At 39.5% G+C, this 27,414-nt stretch overlaps 1 protein-coding gene across 1 annotated transcript in view; it reads left to right on the top strand.

Moving 5' to 3' along the window:
- The first annotated feature begins 2,134 nt into the window (after positions 1-2,134).
- The window catches only part of washc5 (WASH complex subunit 5), a 28,291-nt gene continuing 3,011 nt past the window's right edge, over positions 2,135-27,414 (top strand). Inside the window, exons 1-24 of the mRNA XM_053487631.1 lie at positions 2,135-2,165; positions 3,386-3,636; positions 3,733-3,878; positions 4,588-4,672; positions 5,770-5,870; positions 6,044-6,236; positions 6,598-6,750; positions 7,748-7,861; positions 8,989-9,160; positions 9,428-9,555; positions 10,025-10,154; positions 10,646-10,758; positions 11,758-11,924; positions 12,038-12,113; positions 12,210-12,320; positions 12,734-12,874; positions 12,964-13,044; positions 13,206-13,307; positions 13,591-13,770; positions 15,460-15,584; positions 15,672-15,834; positions 15,981-16,083; positions 25,652-25,731; positions 27,147-27,250. Of these exons, the coding sequence (XP_053343606.1) occupies positions 3,454-3,636; positions 3,733-3,878; positions 4,588-4,672; positions 5,770-5,870; positions 6,044-6,236; positions 6,598-6,750; positions 7,748-7,861; positions 8,989-9,160; positions 9,428-9,555; positions 10,025-10,154; positions 10,646-10,758; positions 11,758-11,924; positions 12,038-12,113; positions 12,210-12,320; positions 12,734-12,874; positions 12,964-13,044; positions 13,206-13,307; positions 13,591-13,770; positions 15,460-15,584; positions 15,672-15,834; positions 15,981-16,083; positions 25,652-25,731; positions 27,147-27,250 (2,951 nt within the window). The 5' untranslated portion in view covers positions 2,135-2,165; positions 3,386-3,453. The remainder of the gene's footprint in view (positions 2,166-3,385; positions 3,637-3,732; positions 3,879-4,587; positions 4,673-5,769; positions 5,871-6,043; positions 6,237-6,597; positions 6,751-7,747; positions 7,862-8,988; positions 9,161-9,427; positions 9,556-10,024; positions 10,155-10,645; positions 10,759-11,757; positions 11,925-12,037; positions 12,114-12,209; positions 12,321-12,733; positions 12,875-12,963; positions 13,045-13,205; positions 13,308-13,590; positions 13,771-15,459; positions 15,585-15,671; positions 15,835-15,980; positions 16,084-25,651; positions 25,732-27,146; positions 27,251-27,414) is intronic.

Genomic DNA, 27,414 nt, shown 5'->3' with positions numbered 1-27,414 from the left:
TTCAAAAAAATGATGCATATGCTTTTTTTTTTTTTTCCCTGAATGCATTTGGTAAAGAGAAGCAGTACATCTGCTTCCTTCTTACATCTGTCACTAGTCGTGTTAACAGCAGTACATTTACACACGATCAACTAGAATCATCGTGAGGCTCAGTAAAGCTCATTTAGATCCACAGATGATGATCAGGCACCATCATGGAGGTTACCATGTGAAATCATGCCGAGCCTTAAATTCGAATCGGTGGCAGAAGCTTTATTTTCCAGAGCCATACGCCTTGTGCAATGCTTTTTAATTTAAAACTGTTTTAATAGGCTGTGGCTTGATTTAGACAGAAAATATATTTTCTACTTGTTTGAGGACAACAATAAATTTAGATGAAAATCACTGCAGTTGTGCATGTTTTTCTTTCTTGGTAGAAACTGGTATTATATAGCCCTAACTACCATTATGGTACCAAAACTATGATGCACTGTGTGTTCTGACTCACTTACTATCTGGATCAGCATTACCCTTTTAAGCCACAGTAAATTTTATTGGATCGGACTAAACGGGCCACACGTTCATGAGCCTTGGCTGTCCATGACTTTGTTGACAGCTCACCGGTTTTCCTTTTCTTGGAACACTTTTGGTATGTTTCGACCACTCCAGCCTGGGAACATCCCACAAGTGTAACGGCTAGAAGATTGGGTCAGAGTAATTACAAAAAACACCTGTTGTAGTGGGATGTTCCTAGTCTGCAGTTTTCATACCAAAAGTGCTCAACAAAGCAAAACCGGTGACCTGGTTTCAAGGCACTATTGGGCATGAATGCTGAGTGTAATCTAATGTAAAGGTTAATGATGACTGCCTTTGAAAAGTGTCAGATCCACCCAGGTCATCACTGTTTTGGTGTAAAAATAGGGACATACTCAATATTGGGTGTCTCATTTTAATATTATTGCTGATCGGTGTACACTGCCTGGCCAAAAAAGGCACCATTTCAAAAAACCCTACATCAAGCAAAGAAAACTACTAGGGAAATTAGTTGTTGTGATGTGTTAAAAAAAAAATGGCATTATTAAAGCCTAGCATGACAACACTGAACTGTCAGCTGCACAAATGAAATGTGGGAGGAGATCGCTTCATGTTGCATCATAAAAAGCTGACCGTAAAAATCACATTTATGTTAAAAGGTGGTTAGTGTTATGATCTGGGGTTGCTTCAGTTGGTCAGGTCTACGCTCTGCAACGCTACGTTGCAATAAGCTGATTACCTGAAGTTACTGAATCTGGAGTTTTTCTTCCCTGATAGTACAGGTATACTTAAGGCCTCAAGAGTAAGAGTGCTTGTGGGAGCCAATGCTACAGACACCTACAGCAAATACAGCAGTGCTTTCTTACTCACTCACTCACTTACTCACTCACTCATTGTCTATACTGTTTTATCATCTATACATGGTCATGGGGGCCTTGAGTCTAACCCAGAAAACTTAGGGCACAAGGCGGGTACACCCTGGTGAAAATCCCTCCCAGGGCTCATACACTGACGCTCTCATTCACACACTATGGTGATTTGGGCTCGCCAGTTTGCCTAATCTGCATGTCTTTGGATTGTGGGAGGAAATCAGAGCAACCAGAGGAAACCCACCCTTATGCACACAGACCACAAGGTAGGAATCAAACTCAGACCCTGGAGGTGCAGGGCGACACAGCTAATCACTACGCCACCGTGCCGCCCCAGAAGTGCTTTCTATGAACTTTCTTATGTGGAACAGGGTGGATTGTGCTTACCTCAGGGGTAAATATATCATGCTACCTTTTGACTCGGTGAAAAAAAAAATTCTCACTACTTTGCTTATGTTGATAGGAAACGTCAAAAAGCAGAATGATTCTCCCATTGCATATATTTGTTCAGTTACCATATTACCATATTATTCTCGCCAAACTTTTACCATATAAAATTTATCTACACTTGCTTCTTTCCAAAGCTCTGGAACTCTTTTTTTTTTTTTTTTTTTTTTTACCCATTTTAAAATTCTTTTAGCATAGAAGATTACTTTTGTACATAAAGGTAATTTGTACAGTAGACTTTTATTTTGGTAAGCCTTTCATGTCTGCAGTTTAGGATTAACGGAAACGTTATCATATGACAGTCACGTGACTGGGACGCGGAAGACAGATGAGAGGGTGAGTAGTGCAGCTGCAGAGCGGATCCTATAGATATTAAATATATATTTGGCGCGTAATAATCTAGAACAAACCAAAGATTAAATACCGCGCAGTTAATTTGCCAAATCAGTTGTTGTTTTTTTTACCTGTTTGCCAGTGAATCAGAATCAGGGGCAGGTTAGTTATTTAGCCTTCAGAGTGAGAGTGTTATCGTAAACAAACAAACAACAACAACAATAATAATAATCATTGTATAAATGGCGCCGTTCCACTTCTTTTTATTCTCCTCTTTCTTCTTGGACTTTTTCTTTTCTTCTTTGATCTCCTCTTTCCAATCATCATCATCATCCTACTCTTCATCATCTCTAGTGTTATCTTTTTGCTCATCCCTCTCTTCTTCTTTTTCTTCTTTATTTTTTCTTCTCTCTCTCTCTTCCACCTCTACCTAATTTCCTCTTCCTCCTCCTCATCCATCTTCTTGGATCTTTTCTATATCCTTACGTACTATACCCTTTCTTCTCGTATTTATTTATCATCTCACTTTGATCTTCTCTTCAACCTCGTCATCCTTTTCTTCCTCATCTGTTTGTCATCGTTTTTGCTCATCCACCTCTTCCTCTCTTCTTTCTTCTTTTTTATCTTGTTCTCTTTCCCATCTCTACCTTATTTATTCCCTCTCTTCATCCTCCTCCCTATTCTTCTTTCTGAACGTTTTCTTTATCATTATGTACTATATCTTTTGTTCTTGAAGTTCTTTATCATCCCACCATGATCTTGTCTTCCTCCTCTTGCTTTTCCTCATTCTCCATTATCTTCTATTATGTTGTCTTGATGATGATCCTTGTCATTTCCTCCTTTCTCCCTCATCTTTTTCTTTTTTATCTCTTTGTGTCATCACTTCAATCATTCACCTCATCCTTATGCTTCTTCTCTTCTTCTTTTTCTTTTTTTTTAACTTTTTCTTTATCCTTACTTACTTTTACCTTTCTTTTTACTTGTATTACTTTATCATCTCACCTTGATTTTTGTTCCTCACCCTCCTCCTTTTCCTTCTTCCTCTACTATGACCTCTTTCTCCTCCTCATTATCATTTTTTTCTTCATCACATATTTCTTTACCTAAATATAATTTCTTCTTAATATTAAGAATAGACAAACAAGGTAGCTCTACAAGGTAGTTTTTTTTTTTTTTTTAAACCTAAATGAAGTTTATGGCTGATAAGCATTTGGTCTTTGCAGTGCTTTGGCAGTTGATCAGCTCCAGTATCGTACTGTTGGATGTTTTCCCGGACTCTGTGGCCATCACCATGGACTTCCTCGCCGAGAATAACCTTTGCGGCCAGGCCATCCTGAGGATCGTGTCTCGTGGAAACGCCATCATCGCTGAGCTGCTGCGCCTCTCCGACTTTATCCCAACCGTGTTCAGGCTCCGAGACAAGAGCGACCAACAGAAATATGGAGACATCATCTGCGACTTCAGCTATTTCAAGGTAAACTTAGGACATGCTTACCTGCTTTGCTTTTACAGTTTTACATTTAAAATAATAAATGTGTGTGTGTTTTAATACATGTGCATAAAACCTCAGGGTCAGGATTACTACGAGAACAAGCTTGAGGCCAAGCCAGAACTTCAGGACCTGGACGAGGAGTTCCGGGAAAACAACATCGAAATATTGTCTCGCTTTTATCTGGCGTTTGAAAGTGTCCATAAATACATTGTGGACTTAATAAGGTGAGAGAACAGTTGATAAATGCTGGACATGCCATACTGATCTGCCGATTTATTAGGAACACCTGTGAACGCACATTGATGCGAATGCGATTATCCGATCAGCCAGAGTGTATGCGGATACAGCTTGAGAGCTTTAGTGAATATTTGCATGAGACATCAGAAGTGTGATCTCCATGACATGGTCATTGGTGATAGATGGGCTGGTTTGAGGAATTTCTGAAGCAAAAAAACAGGGATTTTTACACCCAACAGTCTCTAAAATTTACGCGGAATGGTGTGGAAAAACTACTAAACATTTAGTAAATGGAAGTTCTGCAGATGAAAAAGCGTTGATGGTAAAAGAAAATTGTGTCTCAAACTGAAGGTTAGTGTACCTCAAATAACGACTTTTTACAAACGTGATGAGCATAATAGTATCCCACAGTGAACGTGCTGAAAACCACGTCGGGTTCTGTTCCCTTTAACCAAGAGTAGGAATCCGAGGCTGCGGTCAGAACAGAAACTGGATAGTTTAGGATTTTGAAATCTATATATTTCTTTGTGTTTATTGAAACTACCATTTCTTAATGCTTAATAATAAGTTATATATTTAATGCTTAATTATAAGTTATTATGATGTTATTTTTTACTTTAGAAGTCATGTTAATTTTTTTTTACCAGGTTACAGTATTAAAATAATAATAATAATAATACTATGATTGCTTTAAAGGTACCTGGATGACCTTAATGAAGGTGTCTACATTCAGCAGACTCTGGAAACAGTCCTGCTGAACGAAGATGGAAAACAGCTCTTGGTAATAATAATAATAGTAATAATAATAATGAATTTAAATGATGTACTGTACAATACTGTGCAAAAGCCTTAGGCACCCTATTATGTCACAGTGTCGTAGTGCAGTCTCGCTCTTCTAGGGTCGAGGGTTCGATTCACGTCTTGTGTCTGAGTGCCTGCAGTTTCCATGTTCTCCCTGTGCTTGGTCGGTTTCCTCCCACAGTCCAAAGACATTCAGATTAGGCTAATTGGTGTCCCTAAATTGCCCTGTAGTGTGTAAATGAGTGTGTGTCCAGGGTGTACCCTGCCTTGTGCCCGAAGTTAACTGGGATAGGCTCCAGGCTTCCTACAACCCTGTATAGAATGAGCAGTATAGAAAATGAATAAATTATTATATTAATGTTTATCCTTTCTGCATTATTATGTACAAAACTATCCACTATTTTCAAACATAACTTAAAAATGTATAAAAACATAACATTACAGAAGAATATTTGCATACCTGTAAAATATGCAAGGCTCTTGTGTTTTACAGTATGAATATAGAAAGGAGCAAGTGTGCCAAAGTTACTAGAAATCCAGCACACTCAGTAAAACCTAACAGATGTTTTATTTACAGTACTACAAAAATGCCTTAAACAAAGATGCCTTTGAAAACATTTCTGCATTAAAAAAAAACATCTAAACTGTGTGCTAGTGTTAAATACAGATTTGTGCAGTTTTAGGAATAAAACAGCTGTTACTGTAGGTTTTACTGAGCATGCTGGAGTATGAGTTTTTTTACTGGTAACTTTTTCACACTCCCTCCTTTCTATTTTTATGCAAAAGCCAGGAGTCTACATTACAATTTTTTTCATCTATAAACCAGTCTGTTATGTAATATGTTGCTTTCTTTACAGGTACATAAATATTCTTCTGTAATGTTATTTATTGATTACTTTTTACCTTCGGTTTGGTAAAATTTAATGATTTTGTACATAATAATGCAAACATGATAAACATATCTAACACAATTTGTGCTAAAGATAAAAGTACAGTGTCTAAGAATTTTGCACAGTACTGTGTATATATTAAAATGAAGAAATCTTTAACCGTATTAACATTTTTTGTCTTGTTCAGTGTGAAGCTCTGTACCTGTACGGCGTCATGCTATTGGTTATCGATCAGAAAATAGAAGGAGAAGTCAGAGAGAGGATGCTGGTCTCCTATTACAGATACAGGTACAGATGTAAATGCGCCTTCATTTGTCTTCAGTTAACAATAATGGAATGATGATTAGGGATGAGCCTGAATGAAACCATCATCTCTTTCTTGGCACATAATCATATGTCTGTAATGAAACTTAATTCCTAGGCTTTGATGATGTAAACACAGTTTTTTTCCTCACATGCAGTGCTGCTCGATCTTCAGCAGACTCAAATCTGGATGATATCTGTAAACTCTTAAGAAGCACCGGTTACTCCAGTAACCCTGGGGCAAAACGGCCCAATAACTACCCGGAAAGCTACTTCCAGAGAGTCCCCATCAGCTCCACCTTCATCAGCATGGTCATAGGGCGTCTGCGCTCCGATGACATCTATAACCAGGCATGAGAAACACTCACGATGCATGTCATAAATTTTTTTTGGGAATAAAATTAAAAAGATAACTGATTCTGCTTACTACATTTGTTTAAAAACTTTTGGCCTCTTTTTAACTTTATTTTACCCTTTATTTTTGGATTTAGATTTATTCCATATTTTTATTTTTGTTACTTAATTGTTTTTTTTTTTTTAGAACGTTTTTTAGAACTAACGTTTTGTTAGTAATTCTTTTTTTAAATTTCTCTTTGATTATATTTTCATATCTAGATCTTTTTTTGATGAGGGATTGTAGATTTTTTTTATTCATTAAAGACGTGCTTGTTTGTAAAAATGTCCACCTTTTCCATGTGCTAATGGTTTTCAGGTCTCTGCTTATCCACTGCCGGAGCACCGGAGCACCGCCCTAGCCACCCAAGCAGCCATGCTGTATGTCTGTCTGTACTTCTGTCCCTCCATCTTACACACGCAGCAGGCCAAGATGAGAGAGATTGTGGACAAATACTTTCCTGATAACTGGGTAAGCGGTGTTACTGTCACACCAGGACCTGATTTTAATACGGTGTTGATGTCTGCACACGTGTACATTGCAGGAGTCTCAGATATTATTTAAAGCTACGGCTAGGAACTGACTGATTTTAGACACAATATGTTAAAATATTATGTTACATTTGCTCTGATAATGAAAATAGTTCCCAAACAAACTACATCTTGGTAGAATATGTTGTGTTGCCATGCCGATGCAGAGACTGACTGACAGCCCATAGTAATTTAGTAACATTTTCAATGGAACAGTGAAAGTTTGACCTCTGAAGGTGTGCCGTGGGTATCTGTCACCAAGTCGTCATGTGGGGCCTCCATTGACATGTTTTTGATTTCCATCCTATGATTAAAAAAAAACGTGATTCATCAGACCAGGCCACCTTCTTTCATTTCTCCATTTGTCCACTCCCGATGCACAATGTAGGCACTTATAGTAGTGGGCACGGGTCACCATGGGCTCCCTGGCCGTTCTGCAGCTACGAAGCCCCATGCACAGCAAACAGAGATAGAAAGGTATCAGAACACACTGTTTATCAGAACCAGCATTAACTTTTTCAGCAAGTTGAGCGACAGTATCTCTTTTGCTGGAGTGGACTACACAGGCCAGCCTTTGCTCCTCACTTGCTTCAGTGAGCCTTGGTTGGCCATGACCTTGATGCCAGTTCACTGGTTTTCCGTCCTTGGAGCATGTTTTAGGTCCTGACCACTGCAAACTGGAATTGCTTTGTCCCAGTCATCACAAATTGGCCCTTATCGGAGTCGGTCATATCTTTACATTTGGCCTTTCTACCTTCAGGGACAAAATGTTCACTTGCTGCCCAACATATCCCAGTGTAATAATAAAAAAATAATAATAAAAAAAAAAAAATTCACTTCATCTCTCAGTGGTCATAATGTTACAGGCCGATATCTCACGGTATATTTATCATATGGTGTTTGATACACTTACTGTACATGCTCTCTTGTTAAATCAGGTGATCAGTATTTACATGGGCATTACTGTGAACTTAGTGGAGGCCTGGGAGCCTTATAAAGCAGCCAAGACTGCACTGAATTACACCCTGGATGCAGCAAACATCAAAGAGCAGGTGTGTATGTATACACACACAACAGCAGTTATACGCTTCACTTACACACAAACACGTAGTCACACCATAATAATATGGGATTGACCTGTTATTAGGCGCAGCCCTCTGCTCACTTAAGTGATATGAAAAGCATTTTATGGAGGATTTTAATTTCTTGTTCAGTCCTGTTTTATCCCCACGAAAATTATTCTCACATTATGTACAAGTAAAAGTAAAAAAAAAAAAAAAAATACAGTAATAAGCATACAGTAATATGCTCCAATATCTTTGTTCATTTGATATAACTAGATTTTTATTAAAATACAATTATATAAAATATAGTGTTTCTAATCTTAAACTGCATATTCTCAGTTTATTTTTAAATGGTTATTTTGAGGGAGTGTATTTTTACTGTTATTTTAGAAATATTTTTGGCTAACATTTTTTTAAACGTTTTTTCAAAATATTGTAATTTAACAAGAAAACATCCCAATTTTTTATCTCATAATAAGTTGGAAAAATTTTAATTAAACATTTTGACGTTTATTTTCTCATAATTTCCCCCCTTTTTTTAAAATACAACTTTATTCTTGTTACATTCTCATTTTATTTTGGAAATTTTACTTCTGTTGAAAGTGCACCTAATACCCCTTCATGGTGCTTTCATCAAGTAAAAAAAATAAAAAATAAAATAAGAATATATATATAATATATATATTTTTTTAGTTAATTCATTTAGATTAATATTGCAACTCAAACTTATAAATCTAATCTTATTTAATTTATATTGAAATAATTTGAAATATTTTATCCAAGATTTATAAGATTAAATAAAATAACTGGTATTTGTAAATCATATTGTAAAAATGCCATCAAAAGGATTTCTAAACATCTAAAACGCTTATTAGTTTTGTTAATTGTTTCTGTGTGTTATAATTAAACTGTATTTTAATATATTAAATTAATCTAATTATCGTATTGCTTACAAGACTGAAGCAAATGAAATGCTTAGTTCAATTAAATTTTTAATAAAACAAGCAGGCGTTGCTGTATGAATTAATAAACAGTAAACAGAATATTGCCATTAAACTTCATCAGCATTTCTGATTTGAAATGTTTCCTAAAAGTGCATGCGTGTGTATTTTCAGGCTTCTCGCTACGCCTCCAGCGTGGAGACCCTCCGGCCGCAGGTGCAGCAGCTGCTGAAGGAGGGCTTCCTGAGGGAGGAGATCGTCCTCGACAACATTCCCAAACTGCTGAACTGCCTGCGTGACTGTAACGTCGCCATCCGCTGGCTGATGCTGCACACTGCAGAGTCAGGTCTGAGCCATGTCTCTTTGGCTCATTTAAAACAGATTTTAAACAAAGGGCCGAATCATATGAATAACAAATGTTTTTTTTTTTTTCCTTCACAATAATTTAATTAAAAAAAAAGGCATTCAAAATAGTCAACATGTGAGAGACCTGTTACTTTATCATTCATCTGATTTTAATTCTATTTTTCCTTCCCCCATTCACACAGTCTCGGGGAATAAGATAGTTTGTAATCACTTGTATAGAATGTATTCTTCATCTTATGTCTTCCAGTGTACGATCCGAACAACAAGAGACTGCGTCAGATCAAAGATCAAGCGATCAGCGACTCCAAATACAATCCCAAGATCTTGTTTCAGCTTCTCCTGGACACGGCTCAGTTCGAATTCACCCTTAAAGAAGTGAGTGTCCAAGATTGCAGCTTCTTCTCACCTTTTCCCACCATCACTGTTTGATATGTGGGCGTAAATGAAGCTGTAAAACTACACATTATAGAAACTCACCTAGGAGTTATTGCCACATCCCCCGTATAGTCCTGACCTCCCTCCGAACCACTTCCACATGTTTGAACCATTAAGGGAGTTTCTGGGAGGCCAGGAACCTTGATGGTGGGTGCATTAGTGTAGCAGGGAGTTATATAAAGAAATAAAGATTTTTTACTCTCGTAACTTTCTTCTGTTATGCTACATTATCAAAAATCCTGGTTTTATTTGAACGCCCCGTGAAATCTTTTTTAATTGAATAATGACACGAGGCTGTTTATCATGCGATATAATTAAAAATAATGCACCGGTTTATTATTTAAAGTCTAAAGAATTTAAATATAGCGTGTAAACGTCTGTATCACCATGCTGTTTTGGTATCACCCAGATGTTCAAGCAGATGTTGGCAGAAAAACAGCTGAAATGGGAGAGCTATAAGAAAGAAGGGTCGGAAAGGATGACAGAACTGGCCGAGGTGTTTTCTGGAGTCAAGCCTCTCACTAGAGTGGAGAAAAATGGTTCGATTCACTTTATTTAAACCAGACCACACAATCAGTCTGGCTCTTTAAAATGGTGGCCATGTTTTGCCACTTGAAACTATTTTTGACTGATGATTTTGAATAACAATGACTAGTAAACTTAATGGCTTAAGCATGGGATCAGTATAACTATCTGTGAGCTTATAGAATATAAAAATAGTGATTTCTGTAGAATCTAACTAAGAATTAACCATCAGATTAGTCTTAAGCTATCTTTTTGTTTAGCTGTGACATAATTATATATATTTTTTAACCTCTTTAGTAACGCAATTTAACATTAACAGTTGTTAAGGTGTTGGATTACTGATCGGAAAACCCCAGGTTCATACCCCACCTCCATCAGGGTGCCACTGTTGGGCCCTTGAGCAAGGCCCTTAACCCTCAACCTTAAGGATAAAGTGCCATTTAGTGAGTCTGTGGTTTAAGATAAAAGCTGTTTTTTTAATTATGTCTTGCTGTTTCCTCCATAGAAAACCTGCAGGCGTGGTTCAGAGAGATCTCTAAACAAATCGAGTCTCTGAACTATGAAGACTCCACAGCAGCCGGGAGGAAGACGGTGCAGCTCATTCAGGCTCTAGTAGAAGTAAGCGCTGCTTTCTTATTCATTTAGTCGTACACAATATAATTAGAGATGTTACTTAAGGAATAAAGTGTGTAGTTATGTAAAGAATGTGCCAACACTAAGTTTTTATTTATTTATTGAAGTATGTCACATCATCTATTTGCTTTGTTCACAGGTACAATTACTGTTGATTATTAGACTTGGATAATATAAGGTTTCAGTTATTATAGACACTTTATAATTAAACCCCGCTCATCAAGCCCCTGAGTGGCACAGCGGTAATGTGCTCGCCCTTGTACTCAAGTAAAAGTACTGTTACATAAATGAAATTTGACTGAAGTACAAGAAAAGTTACCATTATAAAAATCTACTTAAGTAAAAGTTACGGAGTTACTTTATTTTAACAGCGCGGTTGGGATGGGGGATTCTGGTGTAGTTTAAAAAAGACAAGAAATAAAAGGATATAATTCTCAAAGTAGTTGTTTTTAATTGAAAAAAGACCTTTGCATAATAAACCTGTTGCCTTTCTTGTTATTGAAAGGGTCGCTTAAATATGACCAGGAGTTTGCTTCATAAGAATTTGATAGCTTTTCATTTTCATCTGGGTCTGCATCACTGGCATCTGCTTTGTCCGTCTTTATCGTTCTTCCGAATTTAGCGCGTTTGTTCTCCATGCCCATCAATCAATCAGTGCAGTGGTGTCTGGGGTGCAATTTTTTCCACCGTTGCATTATTTTTAATAATTTTTCATTCATTTATTTTTTACTCGGTAGCGAATATGACTTAAAATGTAGCGAAGTACAATACTTCTAACAAAACATATTTAAGTAAAAGTAAAATTACAGATTTATAAAACTACTTTAAAAAGTAGAAGAACATAAAAAACTACACAATTACAGTAACGTGAGTAATTGTAATCCGTTATTTTCCACCTCTGGTCTTAAGACAGTTTCTTATCAGTACGTAATGAAATAAATTCTTGCGCTGATGTTTTTCATTAAGCACTTTCTGTTATCTCAGGTGCAAGAGTTCCACCAGCTGGAGTCAAACCTGCAGGTGTGTCAGTTCCTGGCCGACACACGCAAGTTCCTGCACCAGATGATTCGCACAATCAACATTAAAGAGGAGGTTTTGATCACTGTGCAGATTGTGGGGGATTTATCCTACGCCTGGCAACTTATAGATAGGTAAGGTCTGCTATCTCGGTGAGAGGTGACAGAAGGGACACAGATATCCTGTTAAAAATGTTAAACAGACGAATCAAACCTGAAAATGTGGTTTAATACTCTTCACTTTTCAGTTTCACATCCATCATGCAGGAGAGTATCCGAGTCAGCCCGTCCATGGTCACCAAACTTCGAGCGACGTTTCTGAAGGTGTGGCATCCAAGTATTATAAATTTTAACGAAGACGAGCTTGCAGTTACAGATGTAGACGTTTAAACTAAATTTTGCACTATCTGCTTTAAACAGTTGGCCTCAGCTTTGGATCTTCCCCTGATGCGCATTAATCAGGCCAACAGCCCCGACCTGCTCAGCGTGTCACAGTTCTACTCTGGAGAGCTGGTGGCCTACGTCAGAAAGGTACTGACTTTTGATTGTGCAGAGTAACAGAACACAGTTATGAGAGTTCAAACTCACTTTATTTCTTCATATAATCTTCTGCTTTACTAATGCACTTAGTGCTTGGATGCGTGCATGCTTGGATACTATCAAGGTAGAAAGTTTTTTGCGTGGCAATAACAAGCAGCCGAGTTGAAATAACGTGCAAGGGGTGTTGGTGAATAATTACGTGTACAGTTCTTGTAATTGGAATTTTTATTTGGAAGTCCCGGTTAGACTTGAATGTGGCACCTGTATTAGCCAGGCTAAAAAAAGATTTCATTAATGATAACGCTCACTTTTCATGTATATTGTTATTTTAAACCTATCAGTTTTATATAAAAGTAGTTAATAGAAACATTTGTCCCTGAACATGAAATTTGTCCTACCTTCAGGTCCTGCAGATCATTCCAGAAAGCATGTTCACCTCGCTGGCTAAAATCATCAAGCTGCAGATCCATGATATCATGGAGGTTCCTACACGGCTGGACAAGGACAAACTAAAGGACTATTCCCAGCTTGGGGCACGCTACGAGGTCAGAGTACTAGGATTTAATGTGCATTTCTATCATTTTGTTTTAACAGAAATGTGTGGCTTACCTTTAAGTCCTTTATTTGTTGTCAGGTTGCCAAACTCACCCATGCCATTTCCATCTTCACTGAAGGAATTCTGATGATGAAAACGACACTTGTCGGAATCATTAAGGTCTGAAACTTTATGAAGTTGTATGTACTGTATGTTGCGTTTCTATGATGATGTTACTGGAATATATATAATTGTGCTACATCATCATCATGTGAGGATGATGTAGCACAATTATATATATTTATATGTATACGTATATACTGTATATGGTGTGGCTTTAGGTGGATCCCAAGCAGCTGCTGGAGGATGGAATAAGGAAGGAGCTTGTTAAACGAGTTGCTCTTTCTCTACACAAAGGCCTCATCTTCAACCCCAAAGCTAAAGTAAGAGCAGAACTTAAGACCTTCGTGTTTTCTCTTTCACCCGGCCATGCGTAATTAAAAGTTTATTCTGAATGTAAATATAGAGGATTCTTTATGCAGTTTGATGTACATTGAATTTACATGATAAATTGTCCACTTTTGAGCACATTTCACTTTAATGCTTAATAATTAAACAAAAATTTATAAAATGCAGACATCTATTAATATATAGTGCAGTAGACTTATTTCCTCCTTTTGAATATTATATTCTAGTGTCAAATAATCAACTGATTCTTTTTTCCAGCCGAGCGAGCTAATGCCCAAACTGAAGGAAATGGCTGCCACCATGGACGGCTTCTATCGCTCTTTCGAGTACATCCAGGACTACGTCAGCATCTACGGCCTGAAGATCTGGCAGGAGGAGGTTTCCCGGATCATCAACTACAACGTGGAGCAGGAGTGCAACAGCTTTCTCAGAACCAAGGTTTCCTCACTGCTCCATCTGTATTACATTCACTTTAACATCTGTTTTTACATTTGTAATTAAATACACATTAGATGGCCGCAGTTGCAGCAAGATGTATGAGCTATTGTTTGTCTTGTGAAAAGCCAAAACCCACACATACATACACAAAAAAAATCACATCATATTTTTTAATCTTACTTTTTGTTACTCTGATCTGGAGGTCAGCTTGTATGCAGGTCATATGAATAGGTACAGATTATTAGCTACTCTTTAGTTTATATGGAAACATTCCTAGCAGACCTTTAGATTAAGAGGTTAAGGTCGTTACTAGCTAGCCAGTAGAATAAGACATGTTAGCTTTACAGTATTTATTTATTTGTTGGTTAGTTAGTTGGTTGGTTGGTTGATTGATTAAAAAAAAAAAAAAAGGTCCTAGATGGAACTTTTCCTAACCAGCTAGCCTGTAAAATAGCATGTTAGCTTTAGTTTGAATAAAAAAGTTAATTTCTGCCTAGCTATTCTGTAGAATGAAAGATGCTAGCTTAAGTTTAAATAATTAACTTTCTAACCACCTATTCTGTAGAAAAAGACATGTAAGTTTTAGGACAAAGAAAAAGGAATTTGCTAACTAACAAGTTTAAAGAATAAAATGTCTTGGCTTTAATTTTAAAGAAATTAAACTTTTTAACCTAGCTAGCCTGTAAAATAAGTCATGTTAGCTTTGGTGGGAAGAAAAAGTAACTTTCTAAGTAGCTAGTCTAGCTAGTCTGTAGAATAAAAGGGGCTACTTAAGTTTAAAAACATTAGCTTTAGGATAAAGACAAAATAATTAAAGAAGAAAACATCTTACTGTAGCTTTAGTTTAAAGAAAAAAATTCTAACCAAATAGTCTGTAGAATGAAAGTTGCTAGCTTAAGTTTAAAGAAAAAAAGTTTCTTCCTAACCAGCTAGCCTGTAAAACAAGGAGCGCTAGCTTTTGTGGGAAAAAAAAGTAAATTTCTAATGAGCTAGTCTGTAGAGAATGAGGTGCTAGCTTAAGTTTAAAGAAGTAAGATTCTTATTAGCTAGTCCTCAGATTAAAACAGTAGCTTTAGTATTAAGAAAAACTAAGTTAGTAACTAGCTAGCCTATAGGACAAGCTACATTATCTTTAATTTTAATATAAGATATTGTATTAAATAGATGGTTTCTAAAATAAAGGCTATAAGCTGCTTTTTTATTTGTAATAAAACATTTTCTAACTAGCTAGTTTGCAAGAAAAACACAGGCTCCTGGCTAGATACAAAATAAGTTTTTAATTTTACTTCAATTAAATAGTTTTTTAAATATATATTTATTATTCCTAATAAGAGGTGTTCGCACCAATTTAAAGCAAAAGTAAATTCCTACTTTTCTTCACTTGAGAATAAGGAGTATCATAAGCAGTTAAAGGGGTAATAAAAGGACAATTGAAAATTTTCAAATCCACATGGAATTTATATTTTGACCCTAATTTGACTTGACATATTAATTCTACGAGAAAACTGTGTTTAATAATAGAGGACTCATCACTGGCGGGACATTTTCTGGTGTACTGTATATTAAATAACCATTCTCATGCCAGTGCGCTGGCTCTTCTTTCTCTACATCTTCATTCATTTAGTTTTCTATCTTCTTTAATTTGTATCAGAGTTGTTATGTTACCACTAATCATTTTGTTTTCCTCAGATCCAAGACTGGCAGAGCATCTACCAATCAACACACATTCCCATTCCCAAATACTCACCGGTGGACGAGTCGGCCACTTTCATTGGCCGTCTCTGCAGGGAGATCCTGAGGATCACTGATCCAAAGTAAGTTCAAATAAAAGGTCCACTTGCTTAACATCACTATACTTATGTGCAAGCTGTTTGTTATTTTCATTTGTCATTTTTCTTTAGGACAACGTGTTATATAGATCAGTTGAACACCTGGTATGACATGAAGACCCACCAGGAAGTGACTAATAACAGGCTGTTCTCAGAGATCCAGGACACTCTGGGCACATTCGGCCTGAACGGACTCGACCGTCTGCTGTGCTTTATGATCGTCAAGGAGCTACAGGTGTCTGTTAAAGTTAACAATATGTTAAACATTACGTAATAATATTTTAGAATAATTAACATTTAACACTTAAACAATAAGAGATCATCTAAGACATAAATTTAAATAAGTTTAATAACTCATGCTTTGGCTTGTTTTTATTCCAGACTTTCCTGACTGTACTTCAGAAGATCATCCTCAAGGACAAAGCTGTGGTCGATGTTTTTAAAGCTTTGCTGACCGCTGTGAACCCGGTGAAAGGCATTGTGGGTAGGGTAACACTATAGTTAAAGTATACAGTAAGTTTTAACTTTAAGAGCCAGGTCTTATAAAAGGGACACTGTAATAGAGTCACAAAATAAAATCAGAGGATATTTCAAGATTTTAAGATGTGTATTACATAACTTTCAAATAAAAACAAGGGATATTTATAGCATTTTGTTAATTTATATAGTTATGTGGAACAAATAAGATGAAAAGGAAGCAACAAATTTATTAATAGAAATTTTGGATTCAGAACATTCTTAACAGCGACATGAATTGCAATCGAAATGATTCTCTGAATTTTATAGAAATCCAAAACTCTTACTTTAAAAAACAGTTAAAAAACAGTTTTTTATATAAGTGTAACCCCCCCTTTCAGCCACCAAAGGGTGTACACTCAACTATACATTAATTAAAGTTAATCCAAACAAGATCCTGGGTTCCAAGTTCTTAATAACGGTGGCTGCAATTCCCTATTTACCCGCTCAAACAAAATTTTAAATATACATCTAACAGAAAGAGTAGCGCGGTGCCTCCACTGTGGAAATATTAAACTGAAATGAAGCTATTCAGTATATACCATATTTCCCCAGAATACTAAGAAGAAAAAAAACAGATTATCACATCCCCAATAAAACACATTCAACAATACATATACATAACCAGGGCAATTTATTAAACCCAAGGAAAACTACCAGAATTTGTTAGGTAACCTAAGTAAACAAAATAATAATAAATAAAAAGAAATAAAGAGCAGAGTACAGTTAAACTGTAAATTTACATTTACCCTTCACTGCAGCGCCATGAAAACATGGAGAGAAAATAATAAAAGAACCAGTTGCTCGGCGCAGGACGTTGGGGCCCGTTCGTTGGTGCACTTTTGGCCGTACCAAGGAAAAAAAAAAAAGTTACCACAGTACGTTCTCGCAGCCAAGTCGAGGGTGTGTGTGCGTGTGGGTCAGTATCAGTGTAGATGTAAGTTACCCGCAACCTTGTTCAGGGTAGAAACTCAATGCAGCGAGGCGCCCGCGAGCAAGTTCTGCCGAGGAGGGATTTCTTTCAGCACGTCTCAAGTTTGCGCAGCGTCACGGTGCAGACAAACACGCAGCCGAACACTTCCGAGTCCTGGCGTATCGGTCACTCTCCTCTGTGGTCGGGTTTCCCGTCCGGCAGTGGAATAAAGCAGCAAAAACTCCAAACAACACTTTTCAGAAAGAGAAAACTGCTCCGAATCTCCGCACGTTGCTCTCGCGCTCTCCTTCCGCGCTCTCTCTCTCTCTTTCTCTTTTTTTTCCGCTTTCCCCCCCCAAAGAAAAAAACTTCCCGCAATATTTAGTCACTCATCTTCTCATTGGTCCATTCACGTCTCATTAGCAAACCAATCAACATGGATGAAAATTATTGGCCAACACATTATAACAAAAACGCGGCAACTCTTACCAAGGCATTCTGGGTAATGTAGTCCCAGTATACAATACAGTAACATCTTAAAAAAAATACAGCACAATGGAATTACAAAAACAAAATATGCAATTCTCCGTATTACATTTTCACAGGTCCTTACACTCTCCCCCCACCAAATAACAGCATGCCCCCAGGCTGAGGGATAGAGGAAAGAGAAATAAACAAATAAAAAAATAAACATCTAAACAAATCACAGTCTGACATTTACCCAGGACAATGGATGTAAGGCAAGGGACAGGAGAAACCCTTCTGCATGCATGTATTACAAAGTGCATGGAAATTACACCACCAAGCATGTGACCTATTATACTTGGCAGGGAAACTGAAATTCGTAGCAGTCATGAGATGAACGCCACAACATTTAGAACCTACTAAATAATCCTTAGCTGGCCCACCGGGTTCATCAAAAGTTAGACGGGCAGGGGGTTTTCTCTCTCTGTTCGACCTGCGTACAACTTCTGAGGAAGATACCGTGCTAGCTACAGGTTGAACATCAGAAATGCACACATCCTGATTTACAGGTACAGAATCCTCTACAATCTCTACAGTCTCTGGCAAATCAACAGGGATTTCAGTCTCTATATGATCAGTTTGTGCAGGAGTGGGTAAGTGACATGGAATGGAGGTACTGGGCACCTCGGACGCACTGGGCACAGCCTTGTTGGGCTGAGGGGGAGGCTGGTCCTCAACATAACACCCAAACTCAGACTCTGACTCTGAAACATCACCGTCATTTTGAGCATTCACCTGAGGATGAAGTGGTTCCGGTTCAGAAACCTGACATTTCCCTTTTTCCTTCCTAGGCCTTATAGCTCGGGGTCGGGGAACATCTGTATGCTCAACCACAGGACTCAGTCTCACATCCTGTGCCAAAGGCAAAATATGGTTACGATGCATCACCTTGACCCGTCCAGGACTATCCATAGACTTCAATCTGTACACAGGGAGGTCAGACAGTTGACTGTCAACTATATAAGGACAAGAGCCCCATCTGTCCGCAAGCTTGTGCTTACCTGTCAGACCCAAATTGCGAATTAAGACCCGATCTCCTGGGCTTAACCTATGATAGCGAACCTTCTGGTCATACCTTTCCTTATTGCTTTGATTCATCTTGTCAGCAGATGCTTTGGCTAACTGATACGCTGCATGCAATGACTGCTTCAACCTTGTCACATATTTTAGGTGCGAGGATGAGGAGGTGTCATCTGCGGATGCACCAAAACAAACGTCTATGGGGAGCCGGGCTTCCCTACCAAACATTAAGTAATATGGTGAATACCCGGTGGCTTCATTAGGAGTACAGTTATATGCATGTACCAGATGGGTAATGTGCTGGCTCCATTTTGATTTCTGCAATGAATCAAGAGTACCCAACATGTCTAACAGAGTTCTGTTGAACCTCTCAGGTTGTGGATCACCCTGAGGATGATACGGAGATGTCCTAGACTTCTTCACCCCCAGCACTGTCAACATCTCAGTCACCAGCTTACTCTCAAAATCCCTGCCCTGGTCTGAGTGTATGCGAGAAGGCAAACCATAGTGTATGAAATACTTGTCCCATAGGGTCTTTGCCACTGTGCAAGCTTTTTGGTCTGGTGTGGGAAACGCTTGGGCGTAGCGAGTAAAATGGTCAGTGACGACCAACACATTGCCGACATTCCGCGAATCAGGCTCTATAGAAAGAAAATCTATACAGACTAAGTCTAAGGGTCCCGAACTCTGCATGTGTGAAAGGGGAGCAGCTTTTTGAGGCAGTGTTTTTCTTTTAATGCAGCGTTCACAAGTCTTACAGTATTTCTCAACATCAAGCTTCATTCGAGGCCAGAAAAACCTGTCACGAACCAAACTGTAGGACTTGTCAAACCCCAAATGGCCAATATCATCATGCAGTGACTTCAGAACAAAGTGGTGAAACTGTTTAGGCAGCACCAATTGTCGGACCTGACGGTCACCAAACTTTACTGTCCGATATAGCAGCCCCTTGTCAACAGACAATTTTTCCCACTCCCTTTTCAGGACTCGAGTTTCTGCATTCCCCAGTCGGATGCTGTTAACAGGTCTCTTTTGACTGATCACTTCCCATATCTCACCTATGTACGGATCTTTCTTCTGAGCATCTTGAATCTCATCAATGTTAAACACAGGTAACTGCTCAGTCACTAGTGTAGTAGCATGACAGTATGCTTCAGGGACAGCAGACACATTGCAACCAACCATCTCTACGAAGCATGGAGAACCAGAACCCACCCCCTTAACAGACACAGCCTGACAAAGAGCTCGCACACCTGGTGCAGGAATTTCTAACCACTCATCATCTGAAGGATGACTGGAATGAGGACGCCTAGACAGTGCATCAGCATCAACATTTTTCCGCCCTGGCCTGTACTTCAGACTGAATGTGTAGGTGGACAATGCAGACAGCCAACGGTGACCAGTAGCATCCAACTTTGCTGATTTTGTAATGTATGTGAGGGGATTGTTGTCAGTTCTCACCTCAAAATTTACACCATAGAGGTAATCATGCAAGCGGTCCACAATCGCCCACTTCAGAGCCAAAAATTCCAGTTTGTGAGCTGGATAATTCCTCTCTGATGGAGAGAGACTGCGGCTAACAAAAGCAACAGGACGCAAGTCACCATCATGCTCCTGATACAGAACACCACCTAACCCATCATAACTGGCATCAACATGTAACACATATGGTTTTTGTGCATCAGCAAAAGCGAGTACAGGTGCCTGAGTCAGCTTTCCTTTAAGCTCCTGAAATGCAGCCTCACACTGCTCACTCCACTGGGAACCAAAAGGCTCAGAGGGTTTCACCCCAGGGCGCAACGAGCCTTTCAGCAGCTCATTCAAAGGTCGGCACAGTGTCGAAAAACCCTTCACAAAACGGCGGTAGTACCCGCAAAAACCCAGGAATGATCTGAGCTCAGTCACAGTTTGGGGTCGGGGCCAAGAAACAACAGCCTCTATCTTGGAGGGGTCAGTGGCTACTCCATCTTGGGAGACAATGTGCCCAACATAGTTCACAGATGCCTGACCAAACTGGCACTTGTCTAAAGATATTTTGAGACCTTCAGCTCTCAATCTATCCAAGACCTTCAAAAGCCGCTCTTCGTGCTCCTCCAGAGTATGCCCAAACACAATCAGATCATCCAAGTACACTAAAGCCTCCAAAAAATTCATGTCTCCCACTGTCCTCTCCATGACTCTCTGAAAGGTGGCAGGTGCACCGCAGATACCCTGAGGCATGCGTTCGAACTGGTAAAACCCTAAAGGGCAAATGAATGCGGTTTTCTCCTTATCAGCATCACTCATAGGAACCTGATAGTAACCACTCCTCAAATCTAAAACCGTAAACCACTTGCTACCAGAGAGACAATGAAGGGCATCTTCAATCCGAGGCACAGTGTACTGATCAGGGATCGTCCGCTGATTGAGCGTCCGATAGTCAACACACATTCTGACCTTTCCTGACTTCTTACGCACAACAACAATGGGTGATGCATATGGACTCCTGGATTCAGCGATAATGCCATTTCTCTGAAGATCTTGTAAATGTTGACGAACGTCCTCCCAATCAGCAGGAGCCAAGCGACGGGATCTCTCCCGAAAAGGGCGAGGATCTGTCAACCTAATTTCATGCAAAGTGCTCTTTGAACAGCCCAAATCCCACTCATGACAAGAAAACACTTCCTTTCTCTGCATCATTTTCTCACACAAGCGCAGTTTAGCCTCCTCTGGCATGGGCGAGGCTCCAAAATCAAAAGCTGCAGAAGAAAGCTCGCCTACACTTCTCATGCTACCAGAGAGGGGAATCTGTGACACCACATCCACCGGGAATATGTGAGCAAGGGGACTGCCACGCTTCACCACAACATCTCTGGAGGAAATATTCTGCATTGTGACAGTTATGTGCCGACTGAAAACAGCAGCAACTGGATGAACCTCAGGTCTCACCTGCAACTCTAATGAAGACACATCATCATCGGCACACACTTGATCTACGAGCACTAAAGAATCCTTAATGGGCCCTGGGAACTTGGGCAACCCTGGCACCTGCAACACCTGTCCTGGTTTTAAGATGGCTGGTTTACGCTTAGTGTACCACACAGTTCCATGCTTCTCCAGATCTTTAGGTGCAACCAATGATGCTTTACAAGACTCAAAAGCTTCTCGGATCAGAGGATGTACCTGGAGAGTACTGATAAACCCCTCTCCTCCATGTTCCTGACAACACTCAAACAACTTCTTCACTAACTGTGTGTTTGTACCCACCAGAATAGCTATTCCACCTTTAGCCAGCGGGTCAGGACACACAAGAGCTAACGTGTCCACCACCTGATGCACGCCTGCAACAGCTTCCGTAAACTCAAGCTTGAGTGACAAATATCCATCATACGGGTATCTATGTGAACTTAGACCCCAAATTTCTAGATTCTCCAAAGGCTGTATGGGCAAATGTTTCAGATAGGCATCATAAAAACTACGGTACAAAATGGTAACCTGAGAGCCACTATCGAGAAGAGCTTTAGCATAAATCCCCTCTATCTGAACAGGCACCTGAGCTGAAGGTCCCACCAATCCAACAGGTAACTGCGGAGGACTGACTTTAATTGAGGACGTACAATGAATGGAACGCGTTCTTTTATTGGGAGCCCCATGCCGTTCCCTCACTGAGCTCCCAGCCAGTTTCCCTGCGGCCTAGCCCCTTTAATGAGCTTCTGATTTACCAATCTAAGATTCTCAGAATTTGCACAACTTCGCTTTGTATGGCCATCCTCCCCACACTTGTAGCAGAAAATGCCAGGCAAACTAGAAGACAATGAAAACTGTGGCATTTTAACCCTCTGGAGACCCTCTGGAATAGGGTTCACAGCTCCCAGATTACCAGCATTCTGGGCGACACGATCGGCTGGGGAAATCACTGGAGCTGCACTCAAAAGCTTCATCTGAGTTGCAAGCTCCTTAACTTCCTTCCTTAAGCTGTCCAATTCAGACATCACAGGACCGGACGGAACTGACGGAACAGCAGTCATGGCGACTGAGACTTTTGCATTTGTTCTAGCACTTAACCAATGCTCTTCCTCTCTCACCTCCCGCATCAGCTGGGAGAAAGAAGGTGGGTCTTGTAAAGTGTGAGTCACACGCACCCGCAAAGCCACCATGTCACTGGGGAGTGCCCCTTTAAACAGTTGTTCCATTCGTGCACGATTTACACCCACAGTATCAATGCCACCCTTCAGGAGAGCCCGATGGAGAAGTTTGTCCAATCTATACAAATAAGCAGAAAGTTTTTCACCATCGTCCTGAAAAGTGTGACGAAATGTGGCCATAAGATCTGCTCCGCTTTCAGTAGATCCATAAGCTGTGTCAAGAGCACATAAGTATTCAGTAGCTGTAGCAGAAGGATTACCAACTTTGAGGAACCTCACAATGTCTGCAGCAGGCCCTCGCAAACTCTCAACAATGCGTTGTCGTTTTGCCGCATCGGTGCATTGCCATTCACTGACCATCTGAGTGGCTTGCTCCATCCAGGCATCATACTCTTCCTCCCCTGGCGGAACAGGCTTTAAACCAGAAAACAACCTCAGTTTTCTATAGCTTGGTCCATCATTAGATGACTGAGTGCAGCGATCTACTAGCTTGCCTATGGCATCCACTAAATCAACATTAACGACAGGCTTGGTAGACTTATCTCCCACAACAGCCCTCACATCACCCATAGATTTACCTTCCTGCTGTAACAATGCCAGCAGCTTGGCCTCAAAATCATCACCTGCAACGACAGCCGGGTTAGGGGTTACCAGGCTACTCACTACATGAACAGGCCAAGGCCCGACTTCACCCTCAATCCCAACTTCAGGAGGTACACCAAGGCTTGGCGCCAACTCAGCAGAAGACTCCACTAAAATGAAAAGTTGCCTTCCAGTCACATCACCCCGCCGTCCACAGATACGTGTTTGACCAAAGACTTTCACAGTATTCAAAACACGGCTAAGCACGCCATCACTAACATCCAGTGGTACTCCACTAATCACAATGGCACGAGCCAAATCCACATTTTCTTCCCGGGTCCACTCGACTGCCTGACTAATATCCATATTACACACCAAAGACAATTTAAAATAAAATGAACAGACCTCAATATGGAATTAAATAAATCAGAGAAAGGACTGAATTTGGGTAAACAGGAGATAAAGATCCCAGCGGTGCCTCCAAAATGTAACCCCCCCTTTCAGCCACCAAAGGGTGTACACTCAACTATACATTAATTAAAGTTAATCCAAACAAGATCCTGGGTTCCAAGTTCTTAATAACGGTGGCTGCAATTCCCTATTTACCCGCTCAAACAAAATTTTAAATATACATCTAACAGAAAGAGTAGCGCGGTGCCTCCACTGTGGAAATATTAAACTGAAATGAAGCTATTCAGTATATACCATATTTCCCCAGAATACTAAGAAGAAAAAAAACAGATTATCACATCCCCAATAAAACACATTCAACAATACATATACATAACCAGGGCAATTTATTAAACCCAAGGAAAACTACCAGAATTTGTTAGGTAACCTAAGTAAACAAAATAATAATAAATAAAAAGAAATAAAGAGCAGAGTACAGTTAAACTGTAAATTTACATTTACCCTTCACTGCAGCGCCATGAAAACATGGAGAGAAAATAATAAAAGAACCAGTTGCTCGGCGCAGGACGTTGGGGCCCGTTCGTTGGTGCACTTTTGGCCGTACCAAGGAAAAAAAAAAAAGTTACCACAGTACGTTCTCGCAGCCAAGTCGAGGGTGTGTGTGCGTGTGGGTCAGTATCAGTGTAGATGTAAGTTACCCGCAACCTTGTTCAGGGTAGAAACTCAATGCAGCGAGGCGCCCGCGAGCAAGTTCTGCCGAGGAGGGATTTCTTTCAGCACGTCTCAAGTTTGCGCAGCGTCACGGTGCAGACAAACACGCAGCCGAACACTTCCGAGTCCTGGCGTATCGGTCACTCTCCTCTGTGGTCGGGTTTCCCGTCCGGCAGTGGAATAAAGCAGCAAAAACTCCAAACAACACTTTTCAGAAAGAGAAAACTGCTCCGAATCTCCGCACGTTGCTCTCGCGCTCTCCTTCCGCGCTCTCTCTCTCTCTTTCTCTTTTTTTTCCGCTTTCCCCCCCCAAAGAAAAAAACTTCCCGCAATATTTAGTCACTCATCTTCTCATTGGTCCATTCACGTCTCATTAGCAAACCAATCAACATGGATGAAAATTATTGGCCAACACATTATAACAAAAACGCGGCAACTCTTACCAAGGCATTCTGGGTAATGTAGTCCCAGTATACAATACAGTAACATCTTAAAAAAAAATACAGCACAATGGAATTACAAAAACAAAATATGCAATTCTCCGTATTACATTTTCACAGGTCCTTACATAAGTTTTAGTTTTTACTATACAATTCGCTTCTGAACAAGTAATATGATTGGACAAGAGGCTTTCCATGTGTTTTTAATAGACGGTAACAGCAGTCAGAAGTTTAACTATATGTATCAGACCACATCAACTGTTGGTCGAAGCGTGGGTGAAAGGAGGTCAGTGCGGTCCATAGTACTGAGGTTAGAGGAGTAACCTGCCAAAACCCACATTCAAAACCAGGTCCGGAAGCACTTTCAGAAAGAAAACACATCTGATAGTGTTGTCATCTTAAACAAGAATTGCCTCCGAATCATCCATGTTCTTTTCATGGCTAACATGAGCTACAAAGCTAACTAGCATCTAGCACAAGGCTGAATCCCAAATCTCTCTCTAACTACTGAACAAGGGAACTACTTGGTGTGTGGAACAAGTGATTCCACATATGATAAAAATTGAGGAATAACACACTTTAGGTTGTGCTGGATATTAGCCTGATTCTGATACCTGCGGCTCTAAGGCTACGCTCTTCACAGCCATGCTGATATTCATTAAAACAGCATGACCTCAAGTGTGATATTCCTCAATTTTATTATGTGTTAGACATTTAGAGCCTTATGTTACACTTAAGATTTTACACTGTTGTAAAATGACTTGACTTATATGTATATGTAAATGTGGATTTGTGCTTTTAACCACACAGCAACAGCAAGCAAAGTGTACGCTAACGCTGTAGCCAAAACACAGAAAGTCTGGCCTGCATATCTGGAGTCCATTATGAAGGTATTTGTTTTTTTTCCCCTAATTTTATTTTTCATCTTCATTTTTGGCCCCTTCAGTAAAGAATAACTTTAGTTATTTTAAAGTTTAAAGATTTTTTCTGTTTTTCTTTTTTATGAATTGTTTGTTAAGGCAAAATATATTTGTAAATCACTTTACATTTATTTGTGAATTATGACACTGGTCTGAGCATATATTCATGTCAGATAAATGTTTTATATTTATATTGAACAGCTAGCCTAGTTGCTAGTATTTCTGCCTTTGGGACAGAGCATCTGAAGAGAGGGGTGTACAGTGGAACCTTGGATTATGAGCACAATACATTCTGAAAGCGGCCTCTCATTTCAAAACACTCGTAAAAAACTAATGAAATTTTCGCATAAGAAATAATGGAAACTTAAATTATTCGTTCCACAGCCCAAAAAAATAAATACATAAAAATAATTAACAAAATAAAAAAGTAGTTATAAAAAAATTGACCTGCACATTACCTTAAAAAAAAGTAAAAATAAATCCCGACAGATAAGTGTTTCCCCCTTCTCGTCTTACACAGTTACCCGTCCTCCACTCTTTTCACACACTCGCCCACACACAACAGAAACACTGTTTTATCGGAAAAATAAACAAGAAATCTCTCTAATGACACTCGATTGAGCGACACACTAACGGAATCACTGCTGTAAAGTAAAAATAAAACAAATTAACCTGCACTTTACCTTTGAAAAGAATCACGCTAGAGCAGTGTTTCTGTGTAGAGCGGAGAGAAAAAGTGTGTGTCTGTGAATGCGAAAGTAGGAGGTGTGTGTGTGTGTGTGTGTGTGTGTGTGTGTGTGCGCCACGGTGTTCAATGACGTGCCACACGGACACAAAGGGCAGGCTGAGCCTTGAGCAGAGAGAGAAAATGGATTTTTCCATTTGAGACTTGCTTTTGCTTTACACCCGCGCTGTACACAAACGCATACAGACACAAAATAAAATGTTTTACACACACACACACATGGTCACAGTGTTATAGTAAACAGTACACGTGTGCACGGATGTTGATTATACCAGTAAGAGACGTACACTGAGATCCAGCAGGAGAGACGATTACCCACAATTCCGCAGCACAAGAGAGAGAAAAACCGTTGGCTCAGTTGTGATCACGTGACGCTTGGTGTCAAAACAAGAAGCGTAAGCATGATTATATGATACTCGGTTCTCATAAACCAAGACTTGCTCGTTTTCCAAGTCAAAATTTATTAAAAAATTTTTATCATCTTGCGGAACACTCGCAAACCATGTTACTCGCAATCCGAGGTTTTACTTTCTTTGCCTGAATTTCAAATATCAACAGTCTTTTTTCATACTGCCTGACTCATCCATTAAGACTCACATTGCAAAACTAAATGGTCTGATTAGCTGCGTTTATGTTGCAGGTGGGTCAGATGCAGATCCTGAGGCTGCAGATAGCAAATGAGTTAAACTATTCATGTAAGTTTGACTCCAAACATCTCGCAGCGGCTCTGGAAAATCTAAACAAGTGAGCTAGCATTGTTTCTGTCAAATATTATTATTTATTATTTTTGCACAGAATGAATTCTTGTTTTTAAGTGCTTGTTTAGAAGTGCATCCTTCGGGTGATGCTGTAGCCTCTCGCAGACGAGGACATAGCGAGAGCTTACTGATCGAGCCAAACACGTGATA

The sequence above is a fragment of the Clarias gariepinus genome, chromosome 26 (assembly GCF_024256425.1).
Source record: "Clarias gariepinus isolate MV-2021 ecotype Netherlands chromosome 26, CGAR_prim_01v2, whole genome shotgun sequence".
Lineage (NCBI taxonomy): Eukaryota > Metazoa > Chordata > Actinopteri > Siluriformes > Clariidae > Clarias > Clarias gariepinus.
Note: the sequence above shows the minus strand (reverse complement) of the source record. Positions and strands in the feature narration are given on the sequence as shown.